This window comes from Oryx dammah, unplaced genomic scaffold (assembly GCF_014754425.2).
Source record: "Oryx dammah isolate SB20612 unplaced genomic scaffold, SCBI_Odam_1.1 HiC_scaffold_18, whole genome shotgun sequence".
Taxonomy (NCBI): domain Eukaryota; kingdom Metazoa; phylum Chordata; class Mammalia; order Artiodactyla; family Bovidae; genus Oryx; species Oryx dammah.
This window is the reverse complement of record NW_024070202.1, coordinates 78,051,156-78,064,382: the sequence shown is the minus strand read 5'-3', so window position 1 is coordinate 78,064,382 and position 13,227 is coordinate 78,051,156. Positions and strand designations below refer to the sequence as shown.

At 41.8% G+C, this 13,227-nt stretch overlaps 1 protein-coding gene across 1 annotated transcript in view; it reads left to right on the top strand.

Moving 5' to 3' along the window:
- Nucleotides 1-13,227, top strand: part of HECW1 (HECT, C2 and WW domain containing E3 ubiquitin protein ligase 1) — a 264,354-nt gene that overhangs the window by 39,172 nt on the left and 211,955 nt on the right. Inside the window, exon 3 of the mRNA XM_040260566.1 lies at nucleotides 10,603-10,697. Within this exon, the coding sequence (XP_040116500.1) occupies nucleotides 10,603-10,697 (95 nt within the window). The remainder of the gene's footprint in view (nucleotides 1-10,602; nucleotides 10,698-13,227) is intronic.

Below are 13,227 nucleotides of genomic sequence, written 5' to 3'. Positions count from 1 at the left end.
CATAGCCTTGACTAGATGGACCTTAGTCGGCAAGGTAATGTCTCTGCTTTTGAATATGTTATCTAGGTTGGTCATAACTTTTCTTCCAAGGAGTAAGCGTCTTTTAATTTCACGGCTGCAGTCACCATCTGCAGTGATTTGGGAGCCCCCCAAAATAAAGTCTGACACTGTTTCCACTGTTTCTCCATCTATTTCCCATGAAGTGATGGGACCGGATGCCATGATCTTCGTTTTCTGAATGTTGAACTTTAATTTTGTGGTGCTTCAACTTGTGCAATGTCTAGACAGCAATAGGAATGATCTCCTTATTCTTAAAGAATATTTTTACCAGTTGTAGAGTTCTCTACTGACAGTTATTTTGTTTCAGCACTTTGAAGCTGTCATTCCTCAGTCTCCCTTTATTTCAGTTTCTATTGAGAAGTCAACTGTCAGTCTGATTGTTGCTCCTGTGAAGGTAATCTGCTTTCTTCATTGGCTGATGAAGTGATCTTTTTTTCTTCTTTTTCGAACTTTTACAGTGATATCTGGATGCTGTGGTCTTTCTGGATTCATAGGGCTTTTGTGTCTATGAAAAGTGAAAGTGAAGGTTGCTCAGTCATGTCCAACTTTTTATGACCCCACGGACTGTACTGTCCATGGAATTTTCCAGGCCAGAATACTACAGTGGGTAGCCTTTCCCTTCTCCAGGGGATCTTCCCAACCCAGGGATCGAACCCAGGTCTCCAACATGGCAGGCAGATTCTTTACCAGCTAAGCCACAAGGGAAGCCCAAGAATACTGGAGTGGGTAGCCTATCCCTTCTCCAGCAGATCTTCCTGATCCAGGAATTGAACCAGGGTCTCTTGCATTGCAGGCAGATTCTTTACTAACTGAGCTATGAGGGAAGCTTTTGTAGCTATAGCTTGATATCTTTCATAAGTTTTAGAGAATTTTTTAAATTATTTATTTTAATTGGAGGCTAATTACTTTACAATATTGTGGTCGGTTTTGCCATACATTGACATGAATCAGCCCCAGGTGTAGCATCAATGTCTCTCCTCTCTCTTTTTGGATTCCAGTTTATAGGCATTTTAAACCATATCCTAGTTTCTCATATGTTTCTTATTTGATTCTATATTTTATATCTTTTTCTATGCACACCTCATTCTGGATTTTTTTTAATGACCTATGTTCTGGTTCCCTAAATTTTCTCTTGTATTTTGTTTAATCTACTTTAAACCTGAGTTTAAACACTGAGTACACTATTTCAAAATTGTAGTTTTATTGATCCAGAATTTTCTGTTTGGTTATTTTTCATAGACTTCATTCTTTGGAACATATTTTCAATCTTGTCTTTTATTTTTTTGAATGCATTAAGTATATGGTCATTAAAGCTGTGTATGATAACTGCAATACCTGAAAACCCCATGAGTCTGTTTATGGCGCTCTCTGTTTTTATTGGTATTTTTTTACCAATAGAAAAATACTCATCATGTGCCTGATCAATTTTAGTTGAAAACTAGACAATAAACTAAAACTTATAGAGAGAATTTGAGGCTTAGGATGATTTGTTTTCCTCCTGTGAGGATTTGCATTTCCTTCTGGGCTGTATCTAGCAATTCAGAATAACCTCGATTGAATTTTAAGACCTGAAATGATTTGAGGGCTAGGGCTGGTATATTTCTCAACAGTCTATCTGTTCTGTTCAGGGTTCCAATTTGGATCATGAGGACTTACCAGAGTCCTCCTCTTTAACAGGCTCTGAACTCTAAAGTTTTTATTCCCTTTTAGCCCTGAAAGTCTGTCAGAAGTTCTTTTACCTTTCCAGCCTCTCATTGTATTTTTCTGGAATCAACACAGCTCCCCACAGGGATACAGCAACCCCAAATCTTGGGCTCATCTCCAAGTTTTCTTCTTCTGTATCTTATCTTCAATTTACCATTGTCTTGCTAGGTCTCTGATGTCCTCCGGTTAGGATTTCCACTTTTAGGAGGAAAAAATTTATTGGACTCCCAGTAAAGTTTGAGTTTGAGGTAAAGAATGGATAACTTTTATAGTTTCTGTCCCATGTAATAATTGGAACAGACTTATACTGAGAACTTATTCTCTGTTTATCTGACACTCACGCTTAGGTGGATATCCAGTGTTTTTTCTGACGACCCTACTTCAGGCTGATTTATTTCCGTATTTTTCCAGCTTGTCTAGATGTTCTTTGAATTACCTAGAACGTCATTGCTGGAAGGGAAATTTCACTTTTGCTAACTGGTCAACAACCTTATGTTATCAAAAACATTAAAGACAAATCACCAAATGAAAATTAACAGTTTCTTAAACCCTAGCTGCCATGAACTACATGTGTGACCTTGTATAAGTGGCCTTACATTTTTGGCCTCATTTTCCTTAAATGTAAAATAGGAGTGATAGATAACATTCACTGAGGCCTTGTTATATGCCAAGCATTATGCTAAGCATGTTTTAAAAGGGTTAATAATAATTACCTCTACTTCATAGGGATTTTGTGAAAGCCAAATTAGAAAATAATTTTCTAATGAATGGTCTGGTGCATTTTAAAAGCTAATTAACTATTAAGACAAATTTGTTATAAATTTTAAACTAAATTGAACATTATAAAAATACTAGGGCTACTACTATCATTGCATGCTGATGTTTCAAGTGCTACAACAGGCTTGCATGTGTGTGCGCTAAGTCGCTTCAATGTCCACCTCTTTGTGACCCTACTGACCATAGCCTGTCAGGATCCTCTCTCCAGGCTAGAAAACGGGAGTGGGTTGCTGTGCCCTCCTCCAGGCCTACTAATCTCTAAAAAGTAGAGAGGAAGAAAAGCAATAGTTTTATTCTTTCTTGATACTATAGCAGATGGTGACTGCAGCCATGAAATCAAAAGACACTTACTCCTTGGAAGAAAAGTCATGACCAACCTAGATAGCATATTGAAAAGCAGAGACATTACTTTGCCAACAAAGGTCCGTCTAGTCAAGGCTATGGTTTTTCCAGTGGTCATGTATGGATGTGAGAGTTGGACTGTGAAGAAAGCTGAGCACTGAAGAATTGATGCTTTTGGACTGCAAGGAGATCCAACCAGTCCATTCTAAAGGAGATCAGCCTTGGGTGTTCTTTGGAAGGAATGATGCTAAAGCTGAAACTGCAGTACTTTGGCCACCTCATGTGAAGAGTTGACTCATTGGAAAATACTCTAATGCTGGGAGGGATTGGGGGCAGGAGGAAAAGGGGACGACAGAGGATGAGATGGCAGGATGGTATCATGGACTCGATGGACGTGAGTCTGAGTGAACTCCAGGAGATGGGGCTGGACAGGGAGGCCTGGCGTGCTGCGATTCATGGGGTTGCAAAGAGTCGGACACGACTGAGCGACTGAACTGAACTGATAAGTGAAAGTCTATACTTTTTAAATACATGCCTCCCAATAAAAACTATAGTTGTAGGCATCCATATTTGTAGAGGTAGAAACTTCAGCTTTATTCCACTTTGTGATGAGCTAGTCACTCTTGGCCAACTCTGAAAGTAAATCATATGCCAGGCAAAAATAGCCAAAATGTTATATGGTGATCAATTTCACATCCACCATTAGCCTATAAGAGTTTAGGATGTCATATTCCTCTGAAAGGGTAAGAACTACACCCTTTGAGTAGAGCATGGACTGGATTTTGTCTCCCTGCTCACTGCTTGATTAGATAGATTTATGTAGAACATCCCTGAACATCTATCGTGACAATCCTGTTGAACATAAATCAATATACAGTGAAGAAGGGCAGTGTGTCTGTGTTGGCTACTTTGCACATGCTAGGTTTCACACATTGTTTCATTTGCTCTGTGCAACAGCCATATACAAAAGAATGCATACAAAGCTGGCAATGGTCTCAGCATTCTATATTAAGACTAAGGCTCAGAGAGTCTATATAACTCATTCTGTTAATGATGGGCAAGTCAAGAATTGGACTTGCATGTATTTGATCCCACATTTCTACTCTTTCCTTAGATCACTTTTCCTTCCTGGACTTCTGTTATTCTGTACATAATGAATCAAATAAACAACAAAATGGTTATAACAGAGATGCCTTGTATTCAAACTTTGAGGGCATTTTAAAATTATTGTTATTTTTAACTAGAAAAGCAGAGAAAGATGAAATATCTGAAAAACAACCAACAACCTTCTAATATTTCTTGGCCTTTGCACCTTGATACTTTTGTCAGAGGCAGCAATAATAGCAACAGTGTAACAATGTCTTTATGCTTGAATCTGTTCTAAAAGTCATGTAATATTCAGTTTCAGTTCAGTTCAGTCCCTCAGTCATGTCTGACTCTTTGCAACCCCATGAACTGCAGCACACCAGGCCTCCCTGTCCATCACCAACTCCTAGAGTTTACCCAAACTCATGTGCATTGAGTCAGTGATGCCATCCAACCATCTCATCCTCTGTCGTCCCCTTCTCCTCCCACCCTCAAGCTTTCCCAGCATCAGGGTCTTTTCAAATGAGTCAACTCTTCGCATCAGGTGGCCAAAGTATTGGAGTTTCAGCTTCAACATCAGTCCTTCCAATGAACACCCAGGACTGATCTCCTTTAGAATGGACTGGTTGGATCTCCTTGTAGTCCAAAGGACTCTCAAGAGTCTTCTTCAACACCACATTTCAAAAATTAGGCCATAGGAAATTATCTATGAAGCATTAGGACCCCTAGAATGTAATAGAGCACAACAGCCCTTAGCACATGGCTATTGCTGCCAGCAGTTACCCCCTCCACACATACCCTGTTATCAGGCAACAGTTAGTGCCAGACCACTAATGATCACTCAACCATTGCTTGGTGCCAGGCCCCTCCCCTAAGTGAGCAGCTCTCAGTGTTTTTGTTTAGTTGCTTAGTCATGTCTGACTCTTTACGACCCCATGAACTGGAGCCCACCAGGCTCCTCTGTCCATGGGATTGCCCAGGCAAGAAAACTGGAGTGAGTTGCCATTTCCTTCTCCAGGGGATCTTCCCAACCCAGGGATCAAACCCACGTCTCCTGCATTGCAGGCAGATTCTTTGCCACTGAGCCACCTGGGAAGCCCCGTTTGTCAGTGAGCAACCATTAATAGCCCTTCTCAGCCATTGGCTGGAACTGCAGTAGGCCCCTCCCCAAAGCGCGCTGCTGTCAGTGAGCAGCCATTAGTGGCTCACTTAGCCAATAGTCGGTGGAGTGGTGGTCATCAGGCAGAGAGTGAGGTAAGAGGTCAGGGGTGAGGTAAGAGATGGAGACTTGGATTAGCAGGTGAACTGAGGGGCCCCGGTAACAGGCTGGGGGCTGCTGCTAAGTCACTTCAGTCGTGTCCGACGCTATGCGACCCCATAGACAGCAGCCTGCCAGGCTCCCCCGTCCCTGGGATTCTCCAGGCAAGAACACTGGAGTGGGTTGACATTTCCTTCTCCAATGCATGAAAGTGAAAGGTGAAAGTGAAGTCACTCAGTCGTGTCTGACTCTTGACGACCCCATGGACTGTAGCCTACCAGGCCCCTCCGTCCATGGGATTTTCCAGGCAAGACTACTGGAGTGGCTGGGGCTGTGTCCTGCAAAACTCCAGAGCCCTGGCCAAGGCCGCCCACTGGCCTTGGTCCAAGCCTTGAGGCAGCACTGAACCTCTCCCTTATCCTTGTCTCTGTGACCTAATGGCAGCAGCAGTCTGCCTGTGAAGTCAGTGAGACTTGGCCCTGGCTATTTGGGCAGGCTGAGGAGCCTGAGGGCCAGATGAGTTCTGGGTGCCTGGCTCCCTCAGTGATGACAGCTGGCACAGTCTGGGGACCTGGCCCTGAGGGAGCCTCCAGCTGAGATCTGCCTCTTCTTAGCCAGGATCTGAACCTCAAAAGGTGAAAGTTGTGCCTGGGGACCCTGACCTTTCTTGTCAGAACAGAGAATTTGTTTGGTGGAGGTTTGCAGGGACATTGTTACGTGACCGTGACCTGATCTCAAGAGCAAAGGATCTGACACCAAGAAGTGTGCAACAACTCACCGTGCCCCTCACTCACCTTTCATAGCAAAGGAAGGTTTGATTGGATGGCATCATCAACTCGGTGGACATGAGTCTGAGCAAACTTTGGGAGATAGTGAAGAACACTGGCGTGCTGCAGTCCATGGGGTCTCAAAGAGTCAGACATGACTGAGTGAATAACAATTTGCTGAAAGCTTTCAGGGAGTTTGGGGGTTTAAAGGCACAAGTCACCATCTTCTTGCATGGCCCTCAATAAAGCCTTCTCTGCTCCAATCCCTGATGTTTTGGTAATGATTCACTGTGCAGAGAAGGCAGTGGCACCCCACTCCAGTACTCTTGCCTGGAAAATCCCATGGACGGAGGAGCCTGGTGGGCTGCAGTCCATGGGGTCGCTAGGAGTCGGACACGACTGAGCGACTTCACTTTCATTTTTCACCTTCATGCATTGGAGGACATGGCAACCCACTCCAGTGTTCTTGCCTGAAGAATCCCAGGGACGGGGGAGCCTGATGGGCTGCCGTCTATGGGGTCGCACAGAGTCGGACACGACTGAAGTGATTTAGCAGCAGCAGCAGCAGCAGCTTCACTGTGTGTCGGGCACATGGACTGGCATTTCGGTAATGAGGGCACTGTAGCTGCTCTTGGGTTAAGGAAGGCAGTGGAGTCAATCAAATGAAACCGATAGTTCATCAGTCATTTTTCAACAGCCATTTCTTGAGAATCGCTGCATTACATGTCACTGGAAATATAAAGATAAATAGTGCCTCGTCTCCTTCTCCTGGAAAAATTCAGTGTGGGGCTAATCAAACAGACCAGTTGAATATAACAGTCACCAAAGTAGCATGGAAGTTTGCAAGACAAAGTGATATTCTAAAATCCATACCATAAATCATCTGTACATGATATTGTTCATGTGTTTTAACAATTGTAGGTAACTTCTCTATAGAGCCCATCTCAAATTGTTATTCAGTCACTCAGTCGTGTCTGACTCTTTGAGACCCCATTGACCGCAGCACGCCAGTGTCCTTCACTATCTCCTGAAGTTTGCTCAGGCTCATGTCCATTGAGTTGATGATGCCATCCAACCATCTCATCCTCTGTCACCTCCTTCTCCTCCTGCTCTCAATTTTCTCAGCATCAGGTTGTTTTCCAATGAGCCGGCTTTTTGCATCAGGTGGCCAAAGTATTAGAGCTTCAGCATCAGTCCTTCCAATGAGTATTCAGGGTTGATTTCCCTTTAGGATTGACTGTTTTGATCTCCTTGCTGTCCAAGGGACTCTCAAGAATCTTCTCCAGCACCACAATTTGAAAGCATCCGTTCTTTGGTGCTCAGCCTTCTTTATGGTCCAGCTCTCACATCCAAAAAACAATTGAGTATCTCTTTCAAGTTTGAATAGGAAGTCATTTAAACAGCACGAGCTATTTAGGTTAAATAAAAGGAAAATCCATTAGTAAATTAAGTTGCTGAATACTGGAAACTTAAAGTGCTTAAGAAAAAAAAATTTACCAGTAGTTTTTCAGAAAACAATCATAATACTTTGAAGGTTTCCATGAATTCTTGGCTCTAAACATGCACTGACCCTCTCACCTAGCAATAGGATTCAATAAAAGATTGTATATAATTTCCCTGACCTTTTTATGTGAAAGCATTGGAATGATTTACTTTGAAAGGAAAGCTAGTAGTGCCTTTCCGGGATACCTGCTATATAAAATTTTCTTCCACACAACTAAACTTGAAATGAAGCCATTTGGCTCCTCCATGCCCATCTCTCTGGCATTTACAGGCAGAGTAACTCATGTTCTGAACTACAGTGACTCAGTGTGGTTACCTGGTTCACTGCTCAGGGTGCCTCCATGGTCCCTTGTCATTGTTGTTCAGTCACTCAGTCATGTCCCACTCTTTGCAACCCCATGGACTACAGCACACCAGGCTTCCCTGTCCTTCACCATCTCCTGCAGTTTGCTCAAACTCATGTCCATTGAGTCAGTGATGCCATCCAAGCATCTCATCCTCTGTCGTCCCCTTCTCCTGCCTTCAATCTTTTCCAGCATCAGAGTCTTTTCCAAAGAGTTGGCTTTTCACATCAGGTGGCCAAGATATTGGAATTTCAGCATCAGTCCTTCCAATGAATATTCAGGATTGATTTCCTTTAGGATTGACTGGTTTGATCTCCTTACAGTCCAAGGGACTCTCAGGAGTCTTCTCCAGCACCACAGTTTGAAGAGATCAATTCTTTGGTGCTCAGCCTTTTTTTATTGTCCAGCTCTCACATCTGTCCATGACTACTGGAAAAACCATAGCTTTGACTATATGGACCTTTGTAGGCAAAGTAAAGTCTCTGCTATTTAATGCACTGTCTAGGTTTGTCATTGCTTTCCTTCCAAGGAGAAAGCATCTTTTAATTTCATGGCTGCAGTTACCATCCATAGTAATTTTGGAGCCCAAGAAGATACCTGCCTCTCAGGCTAAAACAGTAATATTGACTTAGCCAAAAAGTTTGTTCAGATTTTTCTGTAATTGGGATGTGTAGACCTATAGATCTCTGTGTGTAGACCTTATGTGGGGTGCCTTGGAGAATATGGAACTAAGGTATAAGATTGTCCACCAAGAGCTCCAAAGGCAATCAACAGATATGTAAAATCACTGCACCGCAAGGATGAAGATGAAAGGAAATTTAAAATATTGATATTTTAAGGTAAAGTAACAATATATCTACAAAAGGTAAACATTTGGCAGTGGGAAATCTTAACGGCAGTTCAATGGATTAAAAACAACTAAATACAATGGCTAATTAAAATTTGATTAAAAATCTTTTAGAATAAAAATGAGATGCTATTTTAAACATATTTAATTGATAATATTCAATGTTAGCAAGGATTAAAGAGTTGATCAGAGTTACATTTTCTGGTGGAAGTATACAGTGCTTTGTAGAAAGCAATTTGGCCACAGAAAGGGAGAATCCTTAAATAGTCCTATCTTCTAAAGAAGAATATTGCGATTCTCATATGCTTTATATGATATATTGAAAGAAACTTTTCTATATCATCTAGGTTTAGGTTCAGCTACATATGCTAGAAACCCCTAAATAACAATGGCAAACAGCATAAATGTGATCTGCAAGGGAGGCTACAAAACGTTCTTTAGCTGGGCATTACTACCCAAAATAAAACTGAAATTTAATCTTATTAAGGATGAAAAGGAGAATGAGTGTTGGTAGATAAGTAGCAATTTTTGCTCCATTATCCTAGAGAACAAACTTGAACTTAAAAATAATTTTCAAAAAGTCATTAATTTTAAGGGAAAATCCCAAATTTCCAAGATGAGGAAATATTTTCAAGTTACAAATTGATTCAGATTCCATAGAACAAGGAATGCTATCTACAAAGCTTTGAATTGATGGTTGATGTTCAATCGCTGAATCATGTCTGACTCCTTGAGACCTCATGGGCTGCTACACACCAGGCTTCCCTGTCCTTTACTATCTCCCAGAGTTTGCTCAAACTCATGTCCTTTGAGTGGGTGATGCCATCCAACCGTCTCATCCTCTGTCACCTCCTTCTCCTCTGGCCCTCAGTCTTTCCCAGCATCAGGGTCTTAGATGGTTGAACATGCTTTATTAACGATTTACTTTAAAAAGCGAAAGGTGTTATTTTATAAAGTGTAAACACAACACTCAAGTATGCAAAACACACTCTTAAAAGTGTTTTTTTTTTTAACTTTACAACACAGAAGCAACCTAGATGTCCATCAGCAGATGAATGGATAAGAAAGCTGTGGTACATATACACAATTGAGTATTACTCAGCCATTAAAAAGTGTTTTTTATACTTTGCCTCATTGTCCATATTTTCCATAATGAACATATTAAAATGAATGCTAAGAAAATGGTAGACATTATTTTTAAATACATTATAATTGAAGACAAATTCCCAGATTTGAGAAACAAGAACTCAAATTGGGAGAGTCCTCATGTTGTTCCAGACAAAATTAATATAAGGGACTAAGACAAAGCCCAATAAAATTTTCAAATTTAAAGAGAAAAAAACCCTATTAACAGTAAATTGGGAAAAGCAGGTCACCTTCCAATGAACCAAACTCAAGGTGGCCACAGATTTTTCTCCTCTACAAAACAAAATGCCAAAAAGTTATGGTGTTTCCACATTATTATCTAGTCATCGTCATCAGAAAATATGCCTCTCTTCTGTGTATTTCAATAATTTCTCAAAGTCTTCCTTCCAATTACCAAGATACTAATCACAATGAATTCAATAAGAGAAAATTATAGAAGAAACAGACTGGTAGTAATCACCAAATCACCTAAAATCTTAAAACTGAGGGTTTAAAAGCAATACCTTCTAATGGGATAGGATGAATGCTGAGAAGTCTAAATGATGGATTTAACTTGGGTACCAAAACACTAAGACCAAAACAAATATTGATGATGCACATTCAGAAAAAAGTTGGACCATGAGGCCACAAGTGAAGCAAGGCTCTCAGGGGTGGCTGCCTGGGTGGGAGGAACTGGGTGGCAGTCCCTGGGGGTGTCCTCTCTGGCCCTGGCCTTTTCTTCCAGGGTTACACCCTACTTCTCAGTCCCATTTTATTTTTGTCTTTCAGCTGAAACTAAGATCTGCTTCAAATACTACCATGGAGTGAGTGGGGCCTTGCGAGCCACCACCCCCAGTGTCACCGTCAAAAACTCAGCAGCTCCTGTAAGTCCTGTGTCCTCTTCTTTTGTCCTCCTCTTAGAACTAACTCTGGTGCTTCTTGACTCTGCTATTCTGTTCTTATGTTTTAATGTGTGTGTGCTGGGGGTGGGGAATCTCCACACAAATATGGAGATGTATTGATAGATTCTGAATATATCTGTATTGACATATATAATGATAGATTCAGACAGAAACACATCTCAAAGTCATGCAGTGAAATGAGATCCCAAATAAACTTATCAGAATGCATACATCCCACTTTTTGATAGAGAAATATCAGGCTTCATTAGATAACGAGATGTTTCTAATAGACTCACACATAATTGGGCTTCTCAGGTGGCATTAGTGGTAAAGAACCCACCTGCCAACAGAGGAAACATAAGAGATGCAGGTTCGATCCCTGGCTTGGGAAGGTCCCCTTGAGGAGGATGTGGCAACACACTCCAGTATTCTTGCCTGGAGAATCCCATGGACAGAGGAGCCTGGCAGGCTACAGTCTGTAGGGTCGTAGAGTCAGACACAACTGAAATGATTTAGCACACACATGTAATTGCAATGAATAAAAGTCTCTCTTAGGAATACATTTTTAAAATTCCTTGATGTTAAATATTTAAATTGTATGTTTAAATTTTTTAGGCTTAAGGTAAATTTCTGGAATAGAATTTAAAGTTTTAGACTGATTTTAGTCATGGAATTATAAAATGATAGGCCTAGAAAAGACTAGAATCTCTGGTCCTTTTCTTCTTTTCTTTATATAAATGAGGAAAGTGTAATTTCACCAAGGGATTTAAGTAATATACCTAGGGTCACACAGTTAGCTAGCTGCAGATTGGAGATTTAAATCACACTGTTTCCTACTTGGTGGCTCTGTTGAGTACTATGGTGATAAATGCTATCTTTTCCTAAATTACAGTCTGGTTTTTTATCTTTGTGTTGCTTCTTACCTTAGTTCTCAATTCATCAGATGAGGCTAACTGAAATCTTACAAATGGCATTCCTTTTCCTTTCATGTAAATTAAAAATGACGGACTGGGGAAAGTTGAACAGAAACCACTGAGGACTTTGTAAGTAGTGTATCACTTTTACTTACTAGTGTAAGTAAAAAGAGATTTGAGGGTTTTTTCCCCTATGTAGAAAGAAAGAGAGAGAAATTGAATGAGAAATGAAATAAGAATGATTAAGAAGGAACCTCAGCCCTAAAAGACACCATTTGCTGTTTCACAAATCATTTCTTCCATGTGCTAAAGATGATTGTGTTGAGTACTCAGTGGGGACAGTAAGACAAACAGGCTTGGGCACCAGGAGCCTGTCTGCCTCCATCCTGACAGGTGAAGCAGAGCTGGACTTGGGCTGGGGCAGAAGGAGGCTGAGGGTGGACAGGGCTTTCCAGGGCTTCCCATGAGGGGACACACAGCAGGCGGGGCAGGGAGAAGAGAAGGAGGGACCAGCTACACTGTTCACTGGCTCCACCATTTCTCCCTGCACTCACCCTGGCTACTTGTATGTGATGTCTGTCGCTTTATGAGGTGGGTCAGAACTCTTCAGTGTGATAATCTGAGGACATATCCCCAGAGTGGTAAGCCCGACTTCCAGGTCCATTTGAAAGGACCATCCCGCAAAGAGGGCAGCCGATCGTGCAGGCAGGAGGAGCAGCAGAATAGAAGCAGTGAAACTGGAGCTGAATATCGAGGTGGACAAAGCAAGATGGCTTGGAGCACATAACAGAGAAGGAAGAGGCTGAAGGCAGAGTCTAGCTGAGTCAGGAAGAGCCCTCCAGTCAGGCTTGGCCAGCTTTGGCCACAGCATAGCAAGTCAAGTGATGGGGCAGCTTCTCCCAGATGCCTGAATTCCTCAGCCAAGACGGGCCTTGCCCAGGGATGGGACAGGCCTGCTGGTGCAAGGCTGGAATAGGACAGGGGAGCTCCACGCCTTCTGCTCAGGTGGGCTGCTATGGATGTGTCCAACCCTGGAATTCCAGTGAAAACTTCTTCTTCCGGGAAGTCCTTTTTGGAGGAAGCTTTCTGGGGCATTTGGCTTCTCTGAACTCAGCCTACTGGGAACTCCAGTTTTAACCTGCTCCTCAGTTCAGTTCAGTTCAGTCACTCAGTCGTGTCCGACTCTTCTGTGTATTCTTGCCACCTCTTCTTAATATCTTCTGCTTCTGTTAGGTCCATACCATTTCTGTCCTTTATCGAGCCCATCTTTGCATGACATATTCCCTTGGTATCTCTAATTTTCTGGAAGAGATCTCTAGTCTTTCCCATTCTGTTTTTTTCCTCTATTTCTTTGCATTGATTGCTAAGGAAGGCTTTCTTATCTCTCCTTGCTATTCTTTGGAACTCTGCATTCAGATGCTTATATCTTTCCTTTTCTCCTTTGCTTTTCACTTCTCTTCTTTTCACAGCTATTTGTAAGGCCTCCCCAAACAACCATTTTGCTTTTTTGCATTTCTTTTCCATGGGGATGGTCTTGATCCCTGTCTCCTGTACAATGTCACGAACCTCAGTCCATAGTTCATCAAGCACTCTATCAG